The 25,387-nt window shown below is 47.5% G+C and overlaps 1 protein-coding gene and 1 long non-coding RNA gene across 3 annotated transcripts; both read right to left on the minus strand.

The window, feature by feature from the left end:
* Positions 1-105: 105 nt before the first annotated feature.
* SZRD1 (SUZ RNA binding domain containing 1) lies at positions 106-25,387 on the minus strand. Of its 2 annotated transcripts, none has more exons than XM_059691111.1 (4): positions 25,252-25,387; positions 5,857-5,906; positions 3,811-4,062; positions 106-3,178 (listed from the first exon to the last, which is right to left on the minus strand). In XM_059691111.1, the coding sequence occupies exons 1-4, from the start codon at positions 25,300-25,302 to the stop codon at positions 3,076-3,078; spliced, it is 456 nt and encodes a 151-aa protein (XP_059547094.1). In that variant the 5' UTR covers positions 25,303-25,387; the 3' UTR covers positions 106-3,075. The 2 variants fall into 2 exon arrangements, with proteins under 2 accessions (XP_059547094.1, XP_059547093.1); XM_059691110.1 differs by having other exon boundaries at positions 3,811-4,065; positions 25,252-25,385.
* Positions 9,368-12,523, minus strand: LOC132231631 (uncharacterized). Its single transcript, XR_009452099.1, has 2 exons — positions 10,829-12,523; positions 9,368-10,562 (listed from the first exon to the last, which is right to left on the minus strand). It is a non-coding gene; the product is annotated as an uncharacterized LOC132231631 (long non-coding RNA).

A 25,387-nucleotide genomic window follows, 5' to 3' on the forward strand; every position in this document is an offset into this window, starting at 1 on the left:
AGAGCGAGCCCCTCCCTGGGACCGAGCAGAGGTAGCTCCCAGTGGTTAAATAAGCAGCCACAGCAAGAAGTTAGGAGGCCAGGGACTGAAATGAGGACAAGGCTCTGACAAGTTTAAAACATGTATTTAAAATACAATTTATAAAATGCTTAATCTGCCGACTCAGGAGCCCGCGGTGCGGGGTGGGGTGGGCAGCTGCCCGCTAGATCAGCAGAGCAGGACTGCAGGGGTGCAGCCCTCCCTCCCATGCCCTTCTGTTCAGACACCCAAGGGGCCCATGTGCACCCTTGGAATCACATGGCCAGAAAACAGGACCCCAGAGGTTTCCAGAGTCTCTGCTTAGCAGGGAGGCTGGGGTAGCCCTACCGGCCCATCCCTGAGCAGAGCATCCCCAGATGGGGCAGAGCAGGGTATGGCTGGACTGGACAGGGCAGGGCGGGGCAGTGGGCTCTGGAAGGGGCTGATGGTAGCAGATAGGGTGTTGCCTCCTGCCTGCAGGTGGGGAGCACCCTGATTGAGTGGGCTGAGAAGGGTTGGTCACCAGGCCCAGACCCCCAGCTCCTTTGGTTATAGGCTGACAACAGAGTAGTGGCTCATGGGAAGCAGTTAGCTGGAAGGTCTGAGGCTTGGCTCATGGGGTGAGGGAGGAGCTGGGGGAAAGGGACAGTACCATGAAGGCAGATAAAGGGCAGCAGCCTCAGGTTTCTGCCCCCTACACCCCCCCGGGGTTTTCTAAGCCAAAGCCCGCAGCTTACTTAAAAAAGTTAAAAAAAAAAGCACTTAAGGAAAGTTACAGACAACTACCAACACACACACACACACACACACACACACACACACACACCACCCCAAACCGTTCTCCCATCTCCCTTCCCACCTCCCCCAACACAATAGTTCACTGTTTTCGTTTTTCTTTTTAAAAAATTTGCTACCTCTCCATCTGGGAAGCCAAGGAGGTACAGGCACACAGTGGGCAGAGCCCCATCTTTGGCCAGAGGGAGGTGGGAGCACCAGTCCCTACTATATCCTCATCCACAGACACCCATCAGCCAGTCTTCCCTCTGGCTCCATTAGGGGCGGGGGGCAAGAACAGGTTGTCCCAATGGCTGGGCAATCAGCACTTCTGGCCTTTCCATCTGGCCTACCTCTGCGCCCTTCTCCAACTGAAAGGACAGTCTCACTTCGGGCCAGAAACCACTATTACAGGAGGGATGGACACTACACATTTAGAATGAAGAAACTTGGTCAGGGCAGTGGAACTCTAAAGACAGCAATCAACCTTCTCCCTTGCCCACACCTGGAGGTAATTCCCTGCCAGAATAGTCTACGGTCACAACTCAACAACCTGTAGGTTCTTACTGACCGAAGCTCTCTGTTCCAGCTCCGCTCAGAGACAATTATCTGGCTTCACACAGTTACAAGACTGTGCTGCGGACTAGTTGCTGATTCAACTGGCAGCTGGCCCTTCCTTCTACGGGGAAAATGTAGTGGGACATGGCTTGCTGAGCCTGGCCTACATTCCCACAGGGCAAGGCCAAGAGCCAGGTGAACCAAAGGTAGAGTGAGACTCCAAAACCTAGCTTGCCACCTTGGCCACCACAAGCTGCCCTAATCACAAAAACATCACACCCGCCACTCCAAAACTCATCCACTGAGTGGGAGGCTGGCTGGCTGGCTGGGGGATAAGGCGCAGTGCAACAGAAGAGACCAGAGAAAGCCTGAGAGGGCCAGACTGGACACACACAGAGCTGCTCTGGGCAGCCGCCCTCCTCGTCTCTTCCACCTCAAGGAGCCAAAGCAAATCCCTAGGCTCCAGGGACAGAGGGGAAACTGCCTTCATTCCAGGCCCTGGCTCTGGAAAAAGGGTGAAGGGTAGCCTAGGACTGTGAGGAAGCAGTCTGTCATCACCCATCTGCAATGCACAGCTTGTCTTTCCCCGTATGTATTCAGAATGGTCTGCTCCCAAGGTGGTGATTTCACAAAGGAAATGTACCAGCTACAGTTGCCGAGCTGCTGCCATCACTGGAGATGGCACTCCACAGACACCTTCTGACCACACTAGGCAGGAGGCTGAGCCCTGGAGCCAGACTCTCTCCTGGCTTTCCTTGTGCTGACAGCAAAATACTGAGCAAGCCTCACATCATTTACTGCTAAGCTCAGGAGTGCAGTCTCACTCCCTGCTCTCTCCTAGAAGTAGCAAGCCTGGCTGGTAGGGAGCCACCCTGAGGGGATTGGGAAGGGAAAGTCTCTTCACTTTCCCTGTCTCCCAAAATACTAGAGGTGGGGTTGGCACCCTCCCCAGGCTCTCTGAGCCTATAGAATGAGCCCAGTCTCCAGGTAGGGCCATGATGCCCTGGGACTTAGCTGGGGGGAGGGAGGTATAGGCATGGGGTGCTCATCTGTCCTGGCGGCTACAGAGCCCTGCCCCTTTTCTGGGCGGCAGTAGGAATACAGAAGCTAAGCTCACCAAAAACCTATTGGTTAATGTTTCTAGTAAATTTCCCAGAAACATTTTTAAGTAGACTACCAAACTACCCTTTCTTAATTAAAAATTCATTAAACTGCTAAAACCCTTCCCATGCACTTTTTCTTGCAAATCAGTATTTGTATAAACAAACAAAAATAGGAAGAAAAAAAAAAAGAAAGGATAATTTTCAAATGGAACTTGCTTTTAAGTGACGAAGACATGCACTTGGGGGTGGGTGGATGGGAGTTCTCATTTGTTTTGAAATCCCAAATTAATGAGCATGATAAACTGTTATTGCTGGCACTGGCTTTACCCCAAGTGGCCAAGTGGCACTGTCTGACTCTCTTAAGTCCCCTAACCCCCATCCTTTCCCTTTCCGTTGACTTGGGACAGCCCTTGTAGACATGCCAATCACAGTGGGAAGGGGGAAAAGGGGAAGGTCACAGTGCATGGGGTTCAAGGTCACAGTGGGAGGAGCAAAAGGGATCACAGTGCAAGTTAATCAGGTCCTTCCCTCTGCTCAAGTCCAGTTGTCTGCCAAGGCAGTGCGACCCGTGGCGGACGACCCAGGAGGTGGTGACGGCGGCAGCATTCTTTCTTGCCCACATTTATCTGCGCTGTTTGAAGCCTTGTGACCCATCAGGACCCAAAGGCTGTCTGATCACATTATTGGGCTGCCTGCTGTCTTCGGGTTGGGAGATCCTGGTTGGCCTGAAGGGAAGAAGATCAGAGGGAGGCCTGAAAAAGGATTGAAAAGAGGACCCCAAATCTTAAAACCAACCACCCCTGCAGCTGGGGCAGAAGTCACAATGGCTATGAGCCAACTCTGGCTCCCTGAGCTTGCTTCTTTGGCAAGTGGACTCGGAGCACTCCAGGCTGGAAAGCTCCTAAATGGGGCGGGTGGCCCATGTCCACCTCTGGCACCTGTAGCACTCGTCCCCCCGGTCTGACTCACCATCATTCATCTGGAGGCAGGGGGAGTGCTCAAGGGCCAAGCTGTCCAGAGGCAGTGACCATGGACAGTAAGTACATCCTTCGCAGAACCATGAGCACAGACTTTCCAGAGCGTTGGGCCAAGGTAAAGACTCCTAACCCAAAGCTCAATAGAGTGAGCCAGCTCCTGCCATTGCTTTCGTCCTGCTTCTCTGCAAATCACGTGGTTAACGGGTGACTGATATTACTATGAAAGACGAAAGGAAATGGACTTTTTCTTCTCTGCCAAGTGAATAGTTAGAGAGACAATGGCTTGTAGTCAAGCTCTCTTCTCCTTCTCCTCCTCTACCGCCTCCTCCTCCCCGTGGCCTGGTGGGGGGTCCACAGTCAGCCCTGCCAGCTACACTCACCTGTCGAGGATGGGTTTCTCTTGTTCCTCCTCGGGGCTGGCGCTGCCCAGGATCCGCTTCCGGGCTTCTGCGTACTCTGCCTCCCGCTGTGCTAGGGACTTGACAGGAAGGGCTGGCCTGCTGGTGGAGTTGGGGCTGCTGACCACACCGTTGCTGGTGGGCCTCTTGAGGATGCGGATCTGTGGGGGGGGGCCGGTGGGAAGGCTATCGTCCTGAATCACAATGGGCACTTTGGGAGGAGATTTGGATTTCCTGCTGACAAAGAGCAAACACAGCTTCACAACTCCTATCCTTGACTGAAGAGACCCCATCCATGTCCCACACCCACTCCTGATCACTTTTCTCCTCCTACGCCTCCTATTTCTCCCCCGCCCCGTTTTTAATTTATTTTTACTTTTTTCCACCTCCTATTTCTATTCATTATTCTCTGGTCTCTGACCAGACATCAGAATTCTCATTCCTCAGGAAGGTTTCTCAAAGAGCAACCTTGCCATAAGCTCACACAATCCACAGGTCTGCTCCTGAGACCTAACCCCAGACCAAGAGGGCTGGAACACCGTCTCATTTTCTTGGACTTCTATTCATGTTCATTACAATTACATCAACCACTACATGGCCCCTGTGGCAAAATATTTCAGGTCCAGAATCCAATGACTTCTGTTAAAATCCCAACTTCCCTACACAGATCAGAGTATTAACAGGCCGGTGTGGTGGGAGCCCCTTAGCTTGGGGTCAGCAAAGTGTTTACTCCCAACAAGGTCTCCCACCACATGTGCTCAAACCAAACTACCAAGGAGCCCGCTCCGCCATCCCTGCCTGGCACCAAGACAGGATTTACCAAACTGCCTCAGCCTTCTGGTAAGTGACTTGTGCCTCCCAGAGACAAGCTACACCAAACAACTGGATCACCTCTTCAGAAGAGCTCCTGAGGAGAGACCCCTCCCTCACCAGGGCGCTCTGGTATGCTGCACGCGGCGGGGGTGGGGTGAAGGACGATCCTAGAAACAGTGCTTGGCAGTGGAAGCATTGTCCAAGGCTGGTGGATGTGCACATCAGGCGATGTGTCCACAAGGAGAGGTGGAAAACAACATAGGAAGGAAAAGAAAACAAAAGCCACAGGGGAAAGGGATCCAAGCAGGAATGACCACCCCTAACAGCCACCAAGATCCTCCCCAGAGCCGTCAACTAGCTTCTCTTCAGAACCGAACAGCCCACGGGGCTGTCAGTAGACTCTTGATTGTCAGGAGGGGTAGGCACTGGAGGAGCCCAGCTGCTGTCAGGGGAACTACAGTAAGTTCTGGGCAGGACAGGAATGGCATGGCAAGGGGACTGTAACCAGGGGTTAGTGTAGTTGCTGAGAAGAGCAGACAAGGAGCCAGCAATCTGATCTAAGAGGAAGGGAACCAGGAAAGCTGTTGGGCAGGCAGGTGGGGAATATCTGTGCAGCCCATTAGGCAAGTCCAGAGAGGCCCTCTCTTCCTCCTTCCTTCCCGTGTCCCTGTGGGAAGCTGGCAGGTTACCTGAGCCCAAAGACAGACTGCTGAAGTCACCTTCCACCTGCTTTGGAAACCCACTGCCTTTGCTTTGAAGCTGGGGGATGAAGCTATCTCTCAAGGTCTAAGAAGTTCTGAGAATCTTTTCTTCCAGGATACCCCATAACGCCCTAAGCCACCAAGTCACAGAAGGCCCAGAGAAATCATCTGTCCAACCTCATGGTAGAGAGAAAGAAACTGATGTCCAGACTAGGGGTGGGGGTGGGGGGGATTGTCCCAAACATCAGAGCAATGGGGAGCAGAGCCAGGCCTAAACCCAAGTCTTCTGACTTGTCACCTCCCCACTTTCATCAAACCACCTCACACAGGGTGCGCACTGAGGGAGGAAACTCCAGCCTCACTCCCAAACCTCAAGCCACCACATGCTTGAGGGAAGGATTCACTGCCCAAGAGCCTGACCTGCTAACCCTAAGAGCCAGCTGGAGACCACCACTGACTGCCCAGCTCTCAGAAGGCAGAGAGCATGAGTCCTCAGACCAGACAGTAGCCTTACCTCTCCTTTTGTGTGATCTTCAGTTTTTTTTCCAACCGTCTGTCTATTTCCTAGAGGAAAAAAATGTATATAAAAAGTGGAAAAAAATCTCTCTCAAATAAAAACTTACGCCTTTATTTTCAGAGCTAAGGGCAGTGTCCTCTCTGGCCAGGGACATGACTGTGTCCTTCGAAATAAGGGATGTGGAGCTCCCTTTACTAAACTCTGGGGTCTGGGGACCTGACTCCTTGCGGTTCATCTCCCTCCGTTCCCACAGCCGCAGTGATAGTTCTAGGCCTCATTATTCAGCTGGGTTCTTTGCATTGCCTTCCACGAGTCTCCTAGCCTCCCAGCTGTCCTTCACAGAGCCACTCAAACCACCTTTCCAAACACGTCTGATTGTGTCACTTCCCCACTTCAAATACTTCAACTACTTGACCGATCAAGTCCAAGCTCCTAAGCACACCTCACCCAGACCTTTCTTTATCTTTTGTTTCTTTTTTACACCACAGCAACACTGAGCTCTTACTAACCCCCAGAACCTAGGGTGCTGGTCCACCTGCCTGCAATGTCCTCCCCCTTGCAAACTCCTTTTTATCCTGCAAAACCCAGCTTGGCTGTCCACCTCTTCTTTGTAAGGTCTGTGGTCCCATATAGTTAAACTGCCTGCTCCTCAGAGATAAGGTCTCCCTTTTTCATTCCTTCATGGATCACATTTTATTTTATTTTTTTTCACTCTCATGGATATGAACTGTAATTAGCACCTAGCAAAAGGCCTAGAACAAAACGGAAGTGCAACTCCATGGCAGTCTCAAGCCTCAGACCCTCAGCACCAGGAACTCCATGAAGCCCACACCCTGGAAGCTGTGGGACGAGCACAGACCAGACGTCCAGGCTCCTGGGTTGACCCGCTGCTTTTTCTTACAAAACGTCCCAACTAGCCGAAACCGGTTTGGCTCGGTGGATAGAGCGTCAGCTTGCGGACTGAAAGGTCCCAACTAAACTATCTTCATTGAGAGCAAGACCATCTAGATCAGTGGTTCTCAACCTTGGCTGCACATTAGAATCACCTGGGAATCTTTTTAAAATCCTGATTTCTGGGCCTCATCCTCCGGAAATTCTGTTTCTTTGTTATGGGGTGAGGCCACAACATTAGTCACAAAGAAACAGAATTTCCGGAGAATGAGGCCCAGATATCAGGATTTTAAAAAGATTCCCAGGTGATTCTAATGTGCAGCCAAGGTTGAGAACCACTGATCTAGATACTGGAGAGGGAAGGAACTGTATGCAAAATTATGTATTTCTCTGGAGAGAAGGTCTGTAACAGCAATTCTCCACCAAGGCTGATCGTGCCCACCAACCTTGCAAGTTTGGCAAAGTCTGGAGACATTTTGGGTTGTCACTTCTGGAAGGGAGGTACTTCTGGCATCTAGTGGATACAGGCTAGGGATGCTGTGAAAATCCTATAATAGAGAGAACAGCCCCCACAGCAAAGAATTATCTGGTCCCAAATGTCAGTAGTGCTGAAGTTCAGAAACCCTAACTTATAAGATACATGGGCTTTTCAAAGGAGTATATTACTTGCAAAATTTTCAGAGTCACTGCCTTAGTACAAAGTCTTTGAAATTTGCTGAGATCACCTCAGGGCCCAGTGAATGGCCCATATGCTCTACGTGTCCTGAGAATGACTGTATTCTGCAGTTATAGGTGCAGTTCAAGCTGGTTAACTGTATGGCTCAAATCTTCTAAATTCTTACTAATTTGTTTGAACTACTGACTATGTGAAGGACCAGGAATTAGTCTTTCCAGGAAATTAAACAGTTTATTATTATGAAGTGATCATTTTTTGCCTTAAAATCTATTGTTTAGGCCTAAGCTGGGTAGCTCATTGACCCGATCGATACACCAATGTTGCAGGCTCGATCCCCAGTCAGGGCACATACAAGAATCAACCAATGAAGGCATAAGTAAGTGGAACAAGAAATCAATGTTTCCCTCTCTAAAAATAAATCTATTGTTTAGTATTAATAAAGCTGTGCCCATTTTCTTTAGTATTCCCCTGGAATATGTTTCTCTTTTAGTTTTCATCTTTCCAATGTCCTTATTTCTGTCTCCTATGAACAACATGAACCTAGACTTAAATCCAGTCTGACAACGATACTCATTTTGATTGGTGTTAAGTTGTTTAAAATATTTTGTTTTATGAAAGACCCAAAATATATTTAGGCAAGCACAGCAGACTATATTCTGAGGGTAGGTACCATGAACCCTCTGGCTAGGAAACCTCTAGAATGAAAAAACTCTCACTCAAACTTGTAACACAAGGTGGTACCCAGTGACTGTTTACTGACAGAATGAAAAAGGGGCACCCAGAGTCAGGGAATGACCTGGAAGTTTCCTGTGAACTGACAGACACTCAGAGAAAATCTATGCCAAAGCACAGTTTGTCAGAACTATAATTCTCCTAAGTTTTTTTCAAAATTAATACCAGTGATATTGCCTAAGTAAATATTGTCTTACCTTAGTCTAATGTCCATTACCTTATAAGGGCTTTCTAAGGCTTACCACAAATAACTTATGGTTTTAAAGTTTCACAATGTATCACTTTGCTCCAGTCTAAAAATGACACTGCCTATTCAAGTTCCTCCACATAAATGCAAAGTTTACCATGTGAGGGATTTAGGCTCCCTTAGACACCTTTAACAGGGTTAACACTAAATGCCTCCACAGGCCAGTAACTGAACTCCATACGTAGGGAGCACAGTGGGGAAGTGAAGGGGCTAGCTACAAAGGCACCAAAGAGCACTTGCTCTGCTATTTTAGGAGAAACCTATCAAGATTTTAAGGGAAAACTATACATTTTTAAACTTTGCTACATGAACTCTTGCTTTCATATCACTGTGAGGACCCAATAAGAAATATAGGCAAATGGGCCCAATACATTAGCTGATTTTTTTAAAACTGTGGTAAAATACACATTACATTAGCTCAATTTGAGGGGCCTCATCCACCTTTCCTCTCTAAGGTCCTAGGGAAAATAGGGAATCTGCCCAGACCCAGGAAATGGAACCTGAGTGCAGAAAAGCCCTTTAAGAGGGCAGATGGGCCGTGTCTAAGTAAATGTGCCTCTGTCCCCAAACTAGAACATGACAGGCATCCTTGGCATGTAATATAAAACTACTGGCTTTAAAAATAATGCCTACGCCCTAGCTGGTTTGGCTTGGTGGATAGAGCGTCGGCCTGCAGACTGAAGGGTCCCAGGTTTGATTCCAGTCAAGGGCACATGCCTGGGTTGTGGGCACGATTCCCAATGTGGGGCATGCAGGAGGCAGCCAATCAATGATTCTCTCTCAACATTGATGTTTCTATCACTCTCTCCCTCTCCCTTCCTCTCTGAAATCAATAAAAATATATTTTTTTAAAAAATAAATAAAAATAATGCCTACGTCAATATGATGCTTTATGGTTATCATACACTTTCCCACTCATTTTCTGCTCACACCAACCCTGTGTGATAGACAAAGTAGCTTTAGTTTGTCAGATGAGGGTGATGTGGCTCAGAGAGGTCAAGGAACTTACCCAAGGTCACAGATGAGGCACCGAAGAGGTAGCCCTAGAACTAAAGCTTCTGGAGCCCTACCCGATGCTGCTCACAATTGCTCAAATCCATGGAAATGCTGGTAAAGCCACTGATCCTCACTCCCTCCTCTCCCCTGAATTCCACACTGCCCCCTGGCACTCTGATAACTAACACTCCCATCAAACTCCAACCATCAGGCAGGACAGGTTATCAGAGCTGAGGAATTCTTCCATCAGATTAGAGTGGCATATAACCCGGCAGCTCTGGTGGAAAGCTGATCCTGCCATCTCCAGATGGTCACTGGATACCAGTGAGCTCAGAGCCGTCCAAGCAGGAGAGGGAGTGTTCTGCCAGCAGCGGGAGAGGGCACTGCATCTCGCTCTGGAGTCTATCCAGGTATCATGAGTCAGTCCGTTCTCTACTTGGATAAGGACTGGCAATTAATCTGCTCTCGGATCGTTCTCTGAAGAGCTGGATCGAATGGAAACTCTCCTAGTGTGCACTACAAGGAGAATATCCATCTTCTCCAGATGCAAACAGCCCGATGGGATTAAAGAGTCCTCAGTGTTTTGTGAAGAAGCATCTAGAAGTGGGCCCCAACAAGGAATCGTACTACGGAAGGGCACCTTCTCCTTTTACAAGGATGCACAGAGCCCCAGCCCAAGGTCAAGGCTCCTCCTGTGTTAGAAGCTGAACCTCCATGGCTAGTGAAAGAAAGCCATAAGCTCATCACTCTTTGCTCTGAGGGTCACACGGCACAAGGCAAGGGTCAGGGTATAAGCACATCAGAGGCAAGGCGCTAAAAAAGTTTGATTTCCTATGGCTTCTCCTGGAAAGACTCTGTTTTTTGCCAAGTAGCACTGAGCACACTGCAGAAGCGAAGGAGTGCTCTGTGCTTTGGTAAGTGGGTGGCCTCCTTTCCTTGGGTCAAAACCCTAAACAAAAGATCTGTTATCAAACGCAGGTATCACTTGCCCTGTGGGGCTACCCCTCTACAAAAATGAGAGGTCTACTTCTTGATCTGAGAGAACAAGCGAAACCAGAGGAAAGAGTGGAGGCAGGATATCATGAAGTACCTTGCGAGAGGAAAGGAGAGGCCACAGCCGCAAGGTGAATGATATCAGATGTCGATACAGTGGGGCCTTGACTTACGAGTGTCCCGACTAACGAGTTTTTCGAGATACTAGCCGTCTCTCGGCAGATTTTTTGCTTTGAGTTGCGAGCTAAAATTCAGGTTATGAGCCAGCTTCAGATACCCCACCGCTAGTTGGCGCAGCGAATTTCACAGTGAACGCTACATCAGCCCAGCATCATCACGTGTCTCACTCGTTCACTTCTTGATTTGACATACGAGTAATTTGAGTTACGAGCTCCGTCACGGAACGAATTAAACTCGTAAGTCAAGGCCTCAACCCACCTGAGGAACAAGCACAGTTTCACTGCCTGCTGCTGACCTTAACCTGCAGTGATGATGCTTGTGTGAGCCTCTGGCAAAAGTTAGGGGATGGAAGCGTAAGAGGGGAAGAGCAAGGGGACTCCTCAAACAATCTGATTTGTAACATAGCCACAGTCTTCAAGAGGAACGAAGGAGACAGAGAATAGGAATGTACCTGCAAGGGCAGGCAGATTACAATGACAGGGTCACTCCTGTAATAGCAAGAGATGGATGAAGAAAGAAAAAAGGTAAGGAGAGAAGAGAAATAAACAGGCAAAGTACAAAGTACAGCAAGTACAGCACCATCACAGATGTCCTGTCCAGACCTGAATGTTCAAGAAACAGATTTTATCAGTTCACCCAGGGGTGATGAAGCCCTGGGGACTGATTCAAACTAGCCAAACTCACAAGAGACAGTGAACGAACCTAAATCTGCACCTGTTACACTATGGTGGCGGGAGCGGGTGCCTGACCTGCTGCTGCCGGCTCCGCAGGGCCTCCTCCATGGTGCCAAAGGAGCAGTCCTACTCCACCATCGCACCCCTCTCTGATAACCAGAATCCTCTGGTCACCAATGCAACTAACAGAGCCCTAAGAATCCAAGTCATCTTGTAGTGAATGGAAGTCTAAGAGGCACCAGCTGAGTTAGAAAATAACCCCTTTTTATCAGCAATAGTTACTATGTAGCTTTTCTCAGATAATTTGCCTTTGTCAGTTTGCAATTCAGAAGATGACATTTTCTGATTTTTCTCTCAGACTCAAGGAATAGGGAATCCTCTTGCACTCTGTGAACCACTATGTCCCACAGGCTCATATGGCCTTGTCCAGCTCTCCCAAATTGGGAAGCACACATCTACAAGTAGGGGTTCTGCAGAAGAAACATGAGCCCTGAGAGTAGAACAAGGCTGACTCTCAGAGCCAGAGCCTGACAGGTTCTGATGAACACAATGCCACCATTTTAGAAAAAAGTAGCCTGGCCGGTGTGGCCCAGTGGTTGAGTGTCGACCCATGAACCAGGAGGTCATGGTTCGATTCCTGGTCATGCCTGGGTTGTGGGCTCAATCTCCAGTGGAGGGCATGCAGGAGGCAGCCGATCAATGATTCTCTCTCATCATTGATGTTTCTATCTCTCTCTCCCTTCCTCTCCAAAATTAATAAAAACATATTTTAAAAAAGAAGACGAAAAGAAAAATGAAGATCCTGTGAAGCAATAGAAGACAGAAATAACTTCCAACACAGCTTGGCCCTGAACTCCACCATAGCAGGCAGTGCCCATGCTGGTCCTAATTGCTTTAATTCTTGGACAGGACATCAGCACCCATTCCCTTGGCTACAGGGTTGCTTGTGACAGGGTCTCCTGGGAGAGCGATCTACCCAGCAAAGCACCTATGTCTCCCACACCACGCATCTGGATGGGATTTGGTCTAAAACTACCAGATAGGTCTCGTCTGGCTGGCGTGGTTCAGTGGTTGAGCGTCGACCTATGAACCAGGAAGTAACGGTTCGATTCCCAGTCAGGGCATATGCCTGGGTTGCGGGCTGGATCCCCAGTGTGGGATGTGCAGGAGGCAGCCAATCAATGATTCTCTCTCATCAATGATGTTTCTATCTTTCTCTCCCTCTCCCTTCTTCTCAGAAATCAATAAAAATATATTTTAAAAAAGAAAGAGAGAGAGAGAAAGAGAGGAAGAGAAAGGAAGGAAGGAAGGAAGGAAGGAAGGAAGGAAGGAAGGAAGGAAGGAAGGAAGGAAGGAAGGAGGAAGGAAGAAAGGAAGGAAGGGAGGGAGGGAGGAAGGAAGGTCCTTGTACCTTTAAAATGCATCACTGGCTATTTTCAAGTCCAGATGTACAATCCATAGAGACTTTTCTAAACAACTCTCACATTGGTTAGTTCAATTCTGTTTCATCCCTGTCTTGTTTCTCTACGTCAGTGGTGTGGCAGTGTCCTGCCTGGTAGAGCTGGCCATCGCCAGTGCTCCTGCTTATCCTACCTCCCTGGCTAAAGCACCAGTCACATCACGCCAGGTTTGATTCTACAGTGATGCTTCAAGATCATCACCAGGTTCAGAGAATTAACTCAACTCCTGAGAAACATGATTGGGTAAGTTGAGAGACAAGAGGATCTACGGGGGACATCTAGGTCATAAATTCATCAGCTGACTTTTTAATATATATTCAAGTTAGTCTGTTTAAAGGTTCCATTCACTGATGTTTCTATCTCTCTCCCTCTTCCTTTCTGAAATCAATAAAAAAAAATATTTAAAAATTGTTTAGCCCTGTCCAGTTTTGCTCAGTGGATAGAGCCTACAAACAGAAAGGTCCCGGGTTCGATTCTGAACAAGGGCACATGCCCAGGTTGGGGGCTCAATCCCCAGTGGGGGGCATGCTGGAGGCGGCCAATCAATGATTCTCTCTCATTGTTGATGTTTCTATCTCTCTCTCTCTCTCCCTTCCTCTCTGAAATCAATAAAAAATATATTTAAAAAAATAAGAAAATTTTAATTGATTTCACCTATTTCTTTATACTTTTTGTTGTTGTTAATCCTCACCTGAGGATCTTTTTCCATTGATTTTTATAGAGAGTGGAAGGGAGGGAAAGAGACATGGATTGGGTGCCTCCCGCATACGCCCCAACCAGGGCTGGGGGTGGAGCCTGCAACTGAGGCACATGCCCTTGACCGGAATCAAACACAGGACCCTTGAGTCCTCGGACCGACACTCTATCCACTGAGCTAAACCAGCTAGGAGCCCCTTTTTTATAACTGAGGTAATTTTCATGTAAAATAAAATTCACTCCATCATATTGGCCCCGATTGTTCCTCAGGTAAAACAAACATGCTGCCGAAACCGGTTTGGCTCAGTGGATAGAGCGTCGGCCTGCGGACTGAGGGGTCCCAGGTTCGATTCCGGTCGGGGGCATGTACCTGGGTTGCGGGCATATCCCCAGTAGGAGATGTGCAGGCGGCAGCTGATCGATGTTTCTAACTCTCTATCTCTCTCCCTTCCTCTCTGTAAAAAATCAATAAAATAAAAAACAAACAAACAAAAAAAAAAAACCATGCTCCAGTCCGAGGGCCTTTGCACTGGCAGCTCCCTCTGCCTGAATGCACTTCCGCCAGCTTCTGCGCAGCGGGCACTCTCACTTCCTTCAGGTCGCTTTGCCTATCTTTATTTGAGGCCGCCTCAGACATTTTTTTTTTACAAAATGGCACCCCTGCCAGTCATTTTATATGCCCTTAATCTGCTTTATTTTTCTTCATTTTGTGTGTGTGTGTGTGTGTGTATAGTACACACATATATGTGTATATATATATAAATAGAACATTATTGTTTATTGTCCATCTTTAGTGACTAGGAAGTAATCCTTGTGAAGCCAGAATATGAACTCGGTCTATCTGGGTCTGAAATCAGAGACACTATTCATATTCAAAATAAGAGCTAAGGCTGCCTTAGCAATTTCTCAGCAGTGGTGGTGGCAGCAGCATTCTCCAAGTACCTGCCAGAGGTATGCGTAAGGAAGACATTGTGTCCTCCCTTTACCACCTCTAATCCTCACCACAACCCCTGGGATATACAGCAGCCTTGCGGCATGCTCTGAAGTTAAGTGATTTGCCTAAAGCCTCTCAACTAGCAAGCAACAGAACTGAACCCTAAACCTCAAAAGGGAAAAGGAAAAACATTCGGGAGAGTGGCTGGTGGTGCCACAGGAATGAATAAGGTAGGATAAAGGCTGACAAGTAATACAGCCTGCCCGCACCCAGGCCAAGGAGCAGACCACAGGAGCTGGAATCGGAAGTCCAGATCTTAAATCTATGAAGAGTACCCACAAGGATATAATTCTTCAGCAGAGAACAGGCCTAACAATTTAGATGTATCGTAGGCTGGAGGGCCTCAAAAACTTTGTAACTGCCATATTGAGACAGTGTACTGTTCTGCTTTGAGTGACTCTTCAAAGGGTCTCCATGAGGCAGGGAATCCATACAGCCAACTTTACCTTAAAGAAGTGGAGCATGCCAAGGCCGGTTTGGCTCAGTGGATGGAGCGTCGGCCTGCGGACTGAGGGGTCCCGGGTTCGATTCCGGTCGGGGGCATGTGCCTGGGTTGCGGGCGCGTCCCCAGTGGGAGATGTGCGGGAGGCAGCTGATCGATGTTTCTCTCTCATCGATGTTTCTGGCTCTCTGTCTCTCTCCCTTCCTCTCCGTGAAAAATCAATAAAATATATTTTAAAAAAAAGAAAAGAAAAAAAAAAAAGAAGTGGAGCATGCCTGGCCGGTATGCCCAGTGGTTAGAATGTCAGCCCTTGCACCCAAGGGTCGCAGGTTCGATTTCCAATCAAGGGCATGTACCTGGGTTGCAGATTCGTCCCTAGCCCCGGTTGGGGCACGTTTGGGAGGCAACCAATTGATGTGTCTCTCTTACATTGATCGATCAATCTCTCTCTCTCTCTCTCTCTCTCTCTCCCCACTCGCATTTTCCCTCACTCCCAATCTCTCTAAAAATCAATGCAAAAAATATTCTTGGGTGAGGCTAAACAAACAAGAAGCAGAGCAGGGGTGGGAGTAATGGTGGTGAGCCCTATCTCTGGAATAAAATAGGGGATAAAGTCTAATGGGGCTCCTCTTTCTTCAGTTCATTACTGTTTTTCCCCTTTTGGTTTTCATACAACACTAAGTAATACAACTCTTAGAGGAAACAGTATATTAGCCCTCAGCCAGTCTTAGGAACTTCCCACCCTAACTGGACAGAGGCCACACTGTCAGTGAATGGAGAGCAAGGGAACAGTGTCCCTCACACTCATCTGCCTTTGAATGATGCATTATTTAACTCTCAACACCAGGCAAGGCAGATTCATCCAATTTTACAAATGAGAAAATGAAGCTGAGAGAAAGGTAGGCAGTGATTTGTCCAAAAATCAGACCTGGCATTTGAACCCTGAACCTAGTCTTCTGATTTCTATTGCCATGGAGGAGAAAGATTATTGACTAGTAACCCTTGCTATCTTTTATAAAATGAAGACAGCAAGGCTCCTCTCCCATAAGAAACAAACAGATTTGGGGGATGGAACAAAGTCACCATACCTTCTCCCCACTACTAGGTTTTATTCAAACACCCAAGGGTGCAGTCATTGAAGGTACTCAGCAGGGACAGCAAACAATGTCTCCAGGGCCAAGCCAATAAACTAAATGGCTAAAGCCAGCAGAACAGGACACAATAGGTAACAGACAGTAGCATGGGAAGGGGTAGAGAGAGGGGCTGCGGAGGAGAGGAGAGCAACTGAGATCCAGGTAAAGGTATTCAATACTTAAGAAACAAGCCCCCCAAATCTTAGGCCAAATACCCAGGGGCTGCCAGTCTGCAACTATAGATACAGAGATCCTAAGATAGTAGAGTTGTTAAGTCTTCTCAAGAGAGCGGAGCAGAAATTATTTATATTGTCTCTTTCCACTGGCCAGAAGTTAAAAAGTTATTTCCCATCTATGGTCAAGATTTCAATCAGCGTCTATCTCGCTTGCAGTCACTGATCTTACTATTACAACTAACAGCAGCATTGTCCTTTTGGCTCTTGAGTTCAAGCTCCTCAAGAGACACAAAACTTAATCAGCTCATCATCCAGGCTACAGAAGCAGGGGTCACGCTTAAGCCTAAGAGAAACAAACAATACTTCAAAGGAACTAACAACTAAGCATACTAAAGCGCTTAACTATGTAATTATCTGCTGAGAAGCAGAGGTAAACAAACTAAACAAAAAAGTCACTAAGAGTGAAGCCAACAGCCAGGGCTGGAATACTTCCTGTGATTTCCTCTCCCAAACACTATGAGCAATAGAATCTATACCCCAATGAGACCACTGAGACTGAATGGGATAATGAATGTAAAACTGCAGTCTACCTGGCCTATGAGCCCTCAAGATGCCATCTAAAAAAGGCCTGTGGGGGCCGGTGTGGCTCTGTGTTGAGCATAGACCTATGAACCAGGAGGTTACAGTTCAATTCCCTGTCAGGACACATGTCCTGGTTGAGGGCTCGATCCCCAGTGTGGGGCATGCAAGAAGCAGCCAATCAATGATTCTCTCTCATCATTGATGTTTCCATCTCTCTCTCCCTCTCCCTTCCTTTCTGAAATCAATAAAAACAAAACAAAACAAAACAATAAAATATAAGCCTAACCAATGGACACAGACAACAGGGAGCTGAGGGCTTGAGTCGGGGGGGGGGGGCAATGGGGGGATAAGGACACATATGTAATACCTTAATCAATAAAGAAAAAGAAAAAAATACAATAAAAAAGGGCCTATGGGATTTGGGAGCTTGCAGGCTTATGGGCAATTGCCGGGAGCCGGTCCATCCTTGCTGTTTCAAGGGACCTGGCATATATGGCATACGGTTCTTAATATGCTTGCTCACCTTCTTGGTGCTGTGTTTTAACCAAGGTCACCTCTCCGAGAAAGGTTGAATCCCCAGGTAGGGATTTTCCCCTGAAGTTAGGGAGGGAATAAAACCCCTCAACTAAGTGCCAGGCGGGTAATTAATCCCTTTAACTATGAACAATCATGCTTAAACTACATAATCTTTTCTCCCTGGAATGGAGATAAGAAACGCCCTAACCTTTGTAATAGAGATTGATAGGATTGAATCAACTGGTATAAATACAGTTGTAACAAGACAGAAAGACACAGAACTCAGAACACAGAACTAAGGACACAGGGCTTGGAAGACAGGACCAAGAGAGACAGAGCCTAGGCACAGAACCTACACAGAGCATTCTCTAGAGACAGAAGAACTTCGCTGGCGAGAGCATGCCGGAGGATTCTGGAGAGGGACTGGTCTCGGAGCCTAGAGACAGAGCCTAGCAGGAGAACATGGCAAGGGATCCTGGACTGAACCTGACTACAGAGATTGGCAGGAGGACCTGACTGGAACCTGGACACTGAACCTGACTGGAGAGCCTGGACAGAACCTGGCTGGAGAGCCTAGCGAGGGAACATGGCTACAGAACCTCGCTGGAGATCCGAAGCAGAGCCTCTCTGGAGATCAAGACCAGAACTTGGCTGGAGATCCTGGCTAGGCTGCTGATCAACTGAACGCTGTCTCCGTGTCATTCCTTCTTCGCCGACTCCGTCCACACCTTTGGGGACCCCTGGACCTGCTGGGGTTGGACCCCGGCAGGCAATGTCCATTCACCAGTGAGATGTGCAACTAGATAGCAGAAGCAACTGACCTCTGGAGGGTCACAAATGCTTTTATAAGCCAAGAAGGCCAGGACATGAGGGGTGGGAATCTGGCTCTCTAGTCAATGAAGAGTGGTGGAAGCTCTGCCTTTCCAGGCTCCAGTCCTCACGGCCCTGTACAAGCTCCTCCAAGGACCACGCCCCTGAAGAATGTAATTTTAACAGTACATATTTACTATTCCTTTTAGAAAAGATTTATTGCCTGTGTTCATTTTATAAGGGAGCTTTGGTGTAGGGAGAGGATGACCTACTGTGAGGGACTTTTTGAAATATTCTACCCTCAGTGATAATAGTCTTTATCTACACACTGCATCACTATTGGGATTTGTTGCTAATTGTGGTAATTAGTAACATTTGCGGTAGTTGGTTTTAACCTTTATCTTCACATCAATATCCTGCATAGACCTCACATTAAAGGGAAGCATGCTTGGTAGAGGTTAGCAGAGTTAAAAACACTTAGGAAGAGAAATCTCTACAGTTACTACTTTTTAAAAAACCAGTTCTTTCTGCATTTTGGCCACAGATATAGTAGCTAAACTCAATCTTCTCCTAGGAAACCAACAAGTCAGTAGTTGTCCTGACAGGAAAAATCTTCTATTCCCGTTGGGAAAGTATGCAGGAAAGAACACACTACACCTTGTGAAGGCTAGCTACCTGATACAGCCAGAAACTGCCGTTCAACTGTGTGTGTGTGTGTGTGTGTGTGTGTGTGTGTGTGTGTGTGTGTTTGGCGGGGGCAGAGGGAGGAGAGCACCACAGTGTAGAGGTGGAATGAAAGAGTATGTTGAAGTCATCAGATCTAAATAAAAGTACCTTTCTCTTGCAGAATTTTACCAAAAGTTTTAAAACAATCCACTAAGTGCTTTCCTGTTATAGAAGGGAAAGCAAGAAGGCTTGTGACTGCCCAAATTTCTAACTCACAGCAACCATGGCAGCTCTCTTGACAGTCAGAGCATGCTGGGAACAGGCCCCCCCATGCAGCCTCAATGAAAAGAGCTGAGAAGTTACTAGTGAAAAGCCATTATCCTCCTTTCTTTGAAATCACAGTAAAACCGATCTTTTTCCAGAGCTCCAGGGACAGACTGCTTAACACAATCATGTCTAAACTGGCCAATTGCTTTATAGAAAGCCCCCGTGGAGGACTTCACAGTCTCTAGCACTCGATCTTCCCAAAAGGACCAGGAATAGCTTAGAAATGGCTCCTTCAGGATTTGTGCTTTCAGATACACAAATCTTAAGTGCCTTCTTTACTACAAAGACAGGCATAAGGAAATCAGCACCAGGCAGCCCTGAAATAACTGTTAATTGCCCACTACCCACAGCTACTGTATACATTCCATAACGACAGCAGTTACAGGCAGTGTTGAAGACTCCTCTAAGTGTGGTTGTAGCCATGCTTCAGAGAGAACAGCCTCTTTGCTAAAGAGAAGTAAATCGAAGTTCTTATCTCTTACATTAAAATCTAACTATATCACTACTCTGCTTTAAAAAGAAAAAGAAAGCCCTAGCCGGTTTGGCTCAGTGGACAGAGCGTCGGCCTGTGGACTAAAGGGCACTGGATTTGGTTCTGGTGAAGGGCACATGCCCAGGTTGCAGGTTCGATCCCCAGTGGAGGGCGTGCAGGAGGCAGCCAATCAATGATTCTCTCTCCTCATTGATGTTTCTATCTCTCTCCCTTCCTCTCTGAAATCAATAAAATATATTAAAAAATAAAAAAGCCTTCAAAGGTCCCCTCTGCTTTCAGGAAAAGCCCAAGCTCCCCAGAACCAAGTACAAGGAGGCCCTTCCCAATCTGGCCCTGCATACTTCTCTGGCCTCATCTCTTTCCACTCAGCCCTGCCAACACCCTACCCTCCAGCCAGAAGGAAATACTGGCTCTCCCAATGCTGGATTCTTTCCCTCACTGCCTCCTTGCCTACGTAGGCATCGGCCCTACACTCTACCTGTTCCTCCCAAACTTAATACTGCTTAAGTCAACTGGTCCTTTGAATCTTAGTTTAGGCATCACCTTCTCTACAAGATGCCAGCCATGGTACCCCATCTATTCATCTTCCAAGTTGGTGCTGCCTTACCTGTCTGGCCCTCCACTGGACTGTGCCCAAGTGCCTGGTACACAGTAGGTATTCAATGTTTACTGACACCTTCTACAGGCTTATACCTATACAATGATGTGGTAAAGTTCAGCTGATTGGCTCAATGAAGGCAGAAAGTAATTTTGAATTCTTAGTCCAAAAGATTATCTTCTAATTGCTACAAGACTTGCCTTTGTAAAAAAGAATAAAAGGCAATTATCTCATTACCAACAAGATGGACTAGGAAACAACAGGATACTTACAATAAAGCTTCAAACCAACAGAAACAGAGCAAACTGTTGGTACAATTTTGGGGGCGAGCACAAAGATAACTTCCAATTACAAAATGCTCTATTTGTCCCCTGAGATGTGCTTAATACAGAGGACACAATTTAGAGTTAGAATCAATATTAACTCAATTTTATATTTGCATTTCTCCCAAAGGCAGTATACTTTTAAAGAAGCATTTCCTTGCCGAAACTGGTTTGGCTCAGTGGATAGAGCGTCGGCCTGCGGACTGAAAGGTCCCAGGTTCGATTCCGGTCAAGGGCATGTACCTGGGTTGCGGGCACATCCCCAATAGGAGATGTGCAGGAGGCAGCTGATCAATGTTTCTCTCCCATCGATGTTTCTAACTCTCTATCTCTTTCCCTTCCTCTCTGTAAAAAATCAATAAAATATATATTAAAAAAAAAAAAGCATTTCCTAAGTTATATTTCTTCCGCCCCCCCCCCTTTTAAAAAAACATTTTCATTGATTTCAGAGAGGAAAGGAGAGGGAGAGAGAGAAACATCAATGATATGAGAGAATCATTAATCACCTGCCTCCTGCATGGCCCCTACTGGGGATCAAGCCCGCAATCTGGGCATGTGCCCTTGACCAGAATCAAACCTGGAACCCTCTGGTCCACAGATTGACACTCTATCCCCTGAGAAATACTGGTCAAGGCCTAAGTTATGTTTCTTGAATTGTCCTTTGATTGGGATGTAACTCCTTGGGAGGAAACAGGTAAAGGCACAATTTTATATTAGAGAAGCATTCACCATACTAACTAAAAGCAAAAAGCTGCCTATTTACAGAATATTTTGGGTGTTTCTCAAATTCAGTCTTCCTGGAATGACACAATAGTACTGTACTGAGTATTCTGAAGATATGCAGGAAACAATGACCTCAGGTGTCCTGACAAGAGAGAAATTCCAACATAATGTCAACATTTTTGTGTGAAGGACAAGGATCACCAAAAGCCTCTATTTTCAAGAGTTACAACTGTCTCTGGATTTCATAAAGTTTGAATGTTCACTTGAAGAATTAGTCAACAGTCCTGGCCGGGTGGGCTCAGTTAGTAGGAACATCATACTATACACCAAAAAGTTGCTGGTTCGATTTCCAGTCAGGGCACATAGCTAGGTTGTGGGTTCGATCCCCAGTCAGGGTGCACATGGGAGGCAACTGATTGATGTCTCTCTCTCTCTCTCTCTCTCTTTCTCTCTCTCTCTCAAATCAATAAAAACATATCCTGCCAAGCCAGTGTGACTCACATCGACCCATGAACCAGGAGGCCACTAGTTCAGGGCACATGCCCCAGTTGTGGGCACAATCCCCAGTATGGAGCATGCAGGAGACAGCTGATCAATGATGTTTCTCTCTCATCATCGATGTTTCTATCTCTCTCTCTAAAAATCAATAAAAACATATTTTAAAAAACCCCACCATATCCTCATGTGAGAATTAAAAAAAAAAGAATTAAAATATTTTTATTGATTTTTAGAGAAAGAGGAAGGGAGGGGGAGTGAGAGAAACATCGATGTGAGTAAAACATGAATTGGTTGCCTTCTGCACAGCCCCTACTGAGGATAGAGCCCGAAATCTGAGCATGTGCCCTGATTGGGAATTGAATCAGCAACCTTTTAGTGCATACACCTGTCAGGACTCAGGTTTTGTTGTTGTTGTTGTTTTGTTTTGTATTTGCAAGGAGGGAGTAACTTAATGTTCATTACCATATATCAATTGGGAGGTAGGGTAACCTGAAGTTAAGATTAAACATGCAACTGAAAGACATGTAATAGTCAGTTGGTTTCCCAGTGATGGGATGGGTACCACCCCCTCCAATCCCCCCTCCCTGGCTCCTCTCCTTCAAAAGTGCACATTTATAAGACCCTTTGTGAATTTTTAAAAGGGAATTAAATTCAAGAGAGCCCTCAGCCCTGGCCAGTGTTGCTCAGTTAGCTGAGCATTATCCAATGCACCAAAAGGTCACCAGTTTGATTCTCAGTCAGGGCACATGCCCAGGTTTCAGGCTCGATCCCGAGTAGGGGGTATGCAGCAGGCAGCTGATTGATGTTTCTCTCTCACACCGGTGTTCCTCTCTCTCTTTCCTTTTCCCTTCCTCTCTCTAAAATCAATAAAAACATTAAAAAAGAAAGAGCCTTCAAATATAAGTCTGAGGTAAACACATTAAAAATGAAAGTTAATGCCCAACTCTCAAGTCTTCCCCAGGTCCCCAGGCAGCAAAATACTAGAGAAAGAAACCAGCTTTGGAGTCAGACAGGCTTGGGGTCAAATCCCAGCTTCCCTACTCATTATCTGCGTGGCCTTGAACAAGACAGGTTACTGCCTAGACTCAGTTTACTTGTTTATAAAAGGAGGGTAATGGCCCCGGCGCATTAGCTCAGTTGGTTAAGTGTTATCCCATATGTCAAGGTTGTAGGTTTGGTTTCTGGTCAGGGCACACACAAGAATCAACCAATGAATGCATAAACAAGTGGAACTACAAATCAATGTTTCTCTCTCTCTCATCAATATTTTTTTTTAAAAAGGAGAATAGTGCCTCTACAGATTGTTGCAATGGCTCACATAAGTAACAGATAATATAAGGGATCTTGCATTTTGGTAGTTACTGCTCAATGATGCAAGGTTTGGGTTCCATCTCTGTACCTAGAACTTTTAAAGGGTTTTACTAAAGTAAAACATAGTAGAAAGAATACTGGACAAGCACCAGAAATTTTTAAGCTACACCTTACATCTCTAGGGTTTAGTAGTTAGCTGTAAAATGCAGTACTGGGCTAGCTGATCTCGAAGCAACTTACCCATCCTGAAAACTAAAGTAATCCCCACTTTCTGAATCCTTCATTCACTTTTGTTTTCCATTTTCTTACACCTTTCATATGAGAAATTCATGTCCCTTCAAAATAGATGGAGAAAAACAAAGAAAGGCTAAGATGCTCAAGAAATTGATCGTTTGAGTCACATTCAAAATGTAGGCCACGCTTTCCCGCAGAGGGCTGGCATGAGGGGTGCCCGAATGATTCACTCCTATGAGTGGTAGGCGATAGATGCCTCTACCGGAAATTTTGCATTCTCTGGCACAAAGTCACTGCTCAGCACACACACTGCCGGGCACACAGCAGACACTCAAAAATGTTTGTTCACTGAATAAACACCCAGATGTCACCGGCCGCTCCCGGCAGCATCTTTCAACTGCTCTCCTTACTGAAGACAAATTCCAAGGACGATAGTCAGTCCCTAAGAACTGTACTAACTACTTTTTGAACGCATGAATTCTTCAAATTCTCAATCATGCTACGTGGACAAACACACACCAGTGAGGGAAATGCTGAACCACCAGAAAAAAACTTCAAAGCCAAGTGTCCACATTCCCGGATACACCCGCCGCTGCGAGGGTCATTCTCTCGGCCTCTTCCCAGCTGACCAGCGCCCTGAAAGGCACTTGCAGAGGGAAACGCAGCTCGGTGCGGCCCTCGCACACCCGGCTCCCCACGCCCCTCTCCCAGCTCGGAAACCTCTGGGCAGTGGTTCTCAACCTTCCTCATGCCGCGACCCTTTCATACAGTTCCTCATGTTGTGGTGACCCCCAACCATAAAATATTTTCGTTGCTACTTCATCACTGTCATGTTGCTACTGTTATGAATCGTTATGTAAATATCTGATATGCAGGGTGTATTTTCATTGTTACAAATTGAACACAATGAAAGCATCGTGATGAATCACAAACACAATATGTAATTCTATATGTGTTTTCCGATTGTCTTAGGCGACCCCTGTGAAAGGGTCGTTCGACCCCCAAAGGGGTCGCGACCCACAGGTTGAGAACCGCTGCTAAGGTATTTGTCACTGGAGCCTGCCCTGAGCAGACACAAACACGAGGAGGCCAAAAAAGACATCTCCCCATCTCCCCACGGGTCATCATGAAGCCACAGACGCTGAAAAGGCCCGATGAATCAGGGACCCAAGAGGATTAGGCTGCTCAGGCTTGGGATAAGCTCCTTTCCTACAGCTTCTGGAAGTCAATGAAAACTCCCCAAAGCAAGGCGAGCACTATTTCCCCTTCTTTTCCCTGGAATGCGGCCACGTTACGCTGCACATCGCACCCCGCCCGTCTCGACCCCCGGCGAGCACACTCCCTCTGGGCTCAGATCGCTGGCTGGGTCCCCGGGGAGACGGGCTGCCCGCTGGGCTGAGGGTCTTTCGGGCGGAGTCCCCTGGGGAGACCCGTCCGCAACGGGCTCTCAGAGTAAAACTGAAAGGAAAAAACCCACGCTCGCCCACCGTGGCGGAGAGCGCAGAGCAGTGGGGGATTTTTAGTAGAGAGTTGAGGGGCTCAGAGACTATTTCCGTTCCTGCCCCTCTGCGGAGCCCGGCATGCCGTCCCGGTCCGCACCCCACCACCACCCGCTTCGCCCCACCACGACACACAGTGTCGCTCCTCATCAAAGCACATGAACTTTATAAAATGGTGCCTCAGGCGAGAGTCCGACGGGAAAGGAAGGGTCAAAGGGGCCCGGGCGAGCGAGCGGGCGCGGGGGCCCAGAAAAGAGGCCTTGGGTGGCGGGTGGGGCGCCCCGAGTGACGCGCACGTCGGGGGACGGAAGGAGACGCACCGGGCAAAGGTGGAGGGAGAAATGGAACGCGGCCCCTTTAAGAGGCCTTCACAGAGCTCAGAGACCGGGGGCCTCTCCACCACCCCCGGCCCGGCGTGTGGGGCCCTTCCTTGGGGATAACCATCCTCAGACCCACTCCCTGGAGGCTTCCTTCACGCCGGGTCCCTCCCGGCCCTGCCCCAGGGCGGCGGCTCCTCCTTACCCCGCTGTCTGCCGCCTCCTCCCAGCTCTCAGCGACCTCCTCATCTTCCATCTTACTCGCCGCTTCCCCTCCTCCCAACCCCCTCCCCGCGCCTGCGCCCTGATACGCGCATCCGTCGCGGGCTCCAGCACGCAAG

The sequence above is a fragment of the Myotis daubentonii genome, chromosome 3 (genome assembly GCF_963259705.1).
Source record: "Myotis daubentonii chromosome 3, mMyoDau2.1, whole genome shotgun sequence".
In the NCBI taxonomy this organism is placed as follows: Eukaryota; Metazoa; Chordata; class Mammalia; order Chiroptera; family Vespertilionidae; genus Myotis; species Myotis daubentonii.